The sequence below is a fragment of the Phyllobates terribilis genome, unplaced genomic scaffold (assembly GCF_046119375.1).
Source record: "Phyllobates terribilis strain yellow unplaced genomic scaffold, ASM4611937v1 Scaffold_5762__1_contigs__length_49253, whole genome shotgun sequence".
Taxonomy (NCBI): domain Eukaryota; kingdom Metazoa; phylum Chordata; class Amphibia; order Anura; family Dendrobatidae; genus Phyllobates; species Phyllobates terribilis.
In genome coordinates, this window is record NW_027368507.1 from 9768 (window position 1) to 12909 (window position 3142).

General features: G+C 48.1%; 1 protein-coding gene across 1 annotated transcript; it reads right to left on the reverse strand.

Annotated features, from left to right (window-relative positions):
* Positions 1–855: 855 nt before the first annotated feature.
* LOC141250470 (uncharacterized) lies at positions 856–2517 on the reverse strand. The gene has a single exon (XM_073669983.1). The coding sequence runs from the start codon at positions 2515–2517 to the stop codon at positions 856–858; it is 1662 nt and encodes a 553-aa protein (XP_073526084.1).
* Positions 2518–3142: the final 625 nt, after the last annotated feature.

Sequence of the window (3142 nt, forward strand, 5' to 3'; positions counted from 1 at the left end):
CTCTTCTTAGTTGCAAGCCAACTAATCATAGACCATTTCCTAGCCACACACTTAGTCCAAACCACACTACACCAGGATAGCTCAGGGGAGTGAGTACAAAAGATAGCATAGATAGCATCATTATTCATTCTATGATGATCATATCTCGAGTGCATGTCAGCAGGCAACACACCATTATTGAGCTCAAGAAATTCATCTCTAACTCTAACAAGACTTCTCCAAATCCAGGAGCACCCACACTTCAGCTTTGCAGACCAAAAGTCAGCATTTGACATCAAATTCCTTTTAGCCCAAATAGTCTAGAGGGACTCCTTACCACAATGAATTTCAAAACTCCACTTGCTCCAACAGAATAGTCAAAAGAATATGCAAGGATATAACATGAGGACGGGACATGGAATAGGTTTAGGAATTAGGGGTGAGCTTGTTGATCCGAATAGTGTTTCTTCTCCCTACTCTTTTTTATTAAGATTGTGGCATACAATGATTTCTTGCTAGCTCAAAACTCCTGAACTGAATTCTGATGTATTCCTGCTTATTGCCTGGAGTAAGATGGTATTGAGCTAGCAAGAATTATGATATGATCCTCATAAGACACAATGTATATGTAAGATGGTATTCTTCTGTCCAGCTTGAAATTTGGACAGCGTCTATAGTACTATATATTAAGTTGATAAAAGAATGGAAAAGAATATGATGAATAACAGATTACATTCAGGGGGTGGTAACTGGTAACAAGTCAAAAAAATGGGTAAGTGACCTGTGTGTATCTCCTTACTGTTATGGAAAAGAAGAAGAAGCAATGATCCCCATATGAGAAACCTCTGTGTTCTATCTACAGAATTGGTATGTAGTTTATGTATCCCAAGGAAGCAATCCAGTGTTGAGATGAGCAAAGTTAGCGAGAACAAAATCCCTCAAACCGGTATCCCAAACCTCACAATACCACATCTTCCAATCGAGCGGCTGTACAGGGTCGTTGCCAAGTCCAGGTGCCCTATCTCTAGATCCTTCGTTCTGACTATCCTGCCAGTCAGCCACATAGGTGGAGACCCGCCTGGAGAATTTGGACTTGAAGACATCCCAGACCTGGTACTTGTAATGGTTTATGAGCGCCGTCCCCTCCCCCGTGTCCTGGAACACATACCCTTCCCTTAGCCTGAAATGGTGCACGGCGTTCATCAGGTTGTCGTCTACAGCCTCCGGCCTTACTATGGACTTGTGCCTCTCTGGCCTCTGTAATCTACACGTGTACCCTACTGTCACTCCATGTCGTGGCCTGGTGGTCAGCCCCGACGGCCCAAAACTATGACATTTGGTCCTTATCTCCCCGATCTCCGCTGCTGCTGCCGCCACCAATTCCCTAAGACCGCCGCCCTTCTTAATAGTAGTACTACTAGCAGTGTCGTTGTTGTTGTGGTGTTTTGTGGGTGGAGGGAAGTAGAAGAATTCATCGACGTCGAAGAAAGCAACCCAGCTGCATTGATTCTTAGCTCTGAGCACACAGTGTGAAAAGCCAGCCTCCTGGGACTTTATCCAGGGCCAGGCGTGTCTTGTAATGTTGTAGTTGTTATCAGAGTTGAGCTTGTCGATCTCCTCGCCCAACCCATCGTCGCTGTTGTTGTCGTATACGAACCACCTCTCCACACCAAGCCATGCGTGGTATGTTATCCACTCTCGCAGCGCAGAAGCCTGATTCCACACCATTGTGCAAGCACAGAGCTGGTGCTTATTCGGATTCTGAGTCTTGAGTTGATTCCCGTACAATCTAGCAATGGAGGGCAACAATTGGCGGCGGCGTCTGTCAATTGAGACTTTGACAGCCTTGTCGTTGATTATTAATGTATCAGGCAAAGGGCACCGCACGACCTCCTGCGCTGCGCTAATTGCCGTTGTGAGCATACTGCTCTTCCCCGATTGGAAACGGCATCTGAATTGTCTTGGATCGTAGTCCTTATCCGGGCGGAGATTGAGGCCCTTGACGAAGACTACCGCCGTGCGTCCGTCGACCTCGGCGGCGTAGGCAACCCAATCCCACTTGGGAGGCTCAAGTGCGGCGGGAGGAATCCTGGTCCTCCTCCGGGACGGGGAATTGTGCCATTGGAGGGTGACCGCGGAGGAGTAATTCGCAGGTGGGAGAGGGCACCGGAGCATCCACCGGAAGTGGTCGAAGTCGGAAGCGGTGAGGGCAGGGTGGAAGGCCAGCCTCTGCCCGTGGCGGTACACGCAATCGATGTCATGGCTGGTGGTCAGGACATGATTAATGGAGTGACCACCCTTGTGTAGGAAGACCAGGAGGGAGTTGGGTAGCAGGATCCGGCTCTGAATCCGGAGGAGGAGAATGGAAGATCTGGATGTGGTGCTGCTGCTGATAAAGTTGGTCTCGGAGAAGGAGAATGTTGGGATAATTCGGAAGACCCGGGAATTGTGGGAGAGGAAGAGGATGAAGGACAAGATGGAGAGAAACAGAGTTCGGAGGGATGGTTTCAGAAGTCGCCGGCGTTTCCTCATCTCCATTTCTCTCTCTCTCACTCTCTTGGTTTGCTTCTAATCTAGATCTGCGTGATTCCCGACAAGGCTAATGTGGGGTAGTAACTTTCGAGGAAATCTAGCCCATGTCGGGAGAGAGAGTCAAAGAAACAGACGGACACGCGTTTAAAGGACACTACGTCTTGTTTTTAACCTAAACGACACACGTTAATCCGCGTCTTCGTCGGCGGCACCGGAGCGAATCTGCTCCTCAAGTTTTCCAACGCATCGGAGAAGGTGGAGGCGGCGACAGTGTTCATCTCGTCAAGAGCCTTCATCTGGCGAGATCTGATAATGCTTTTTATGGCGTTCAATCTTTGGTACTTCATCTTCAAAGCTCTGGCCATTAATTAGGCGGCAATGAGCAAGTCTGAGTTCGAGCTTCAATGGAATTTACTACTACACCTCAAATTGTGGATAGTCACCGGCGTCACAGCATTCCGTCAAGCAGCTTCCAGCGTCCGAAGCTCCGGCCATGATACTTTGGATTGAATTTAAAGGTTAACGTGATCAACCACCTCAATTCCTCTCTCTTTGCTGCTTTTCACTGAACTCGCAAGGTTTTGTTCTTGACACAATACCTTTGAACGATTACAGAAATAAAGGCACCAGC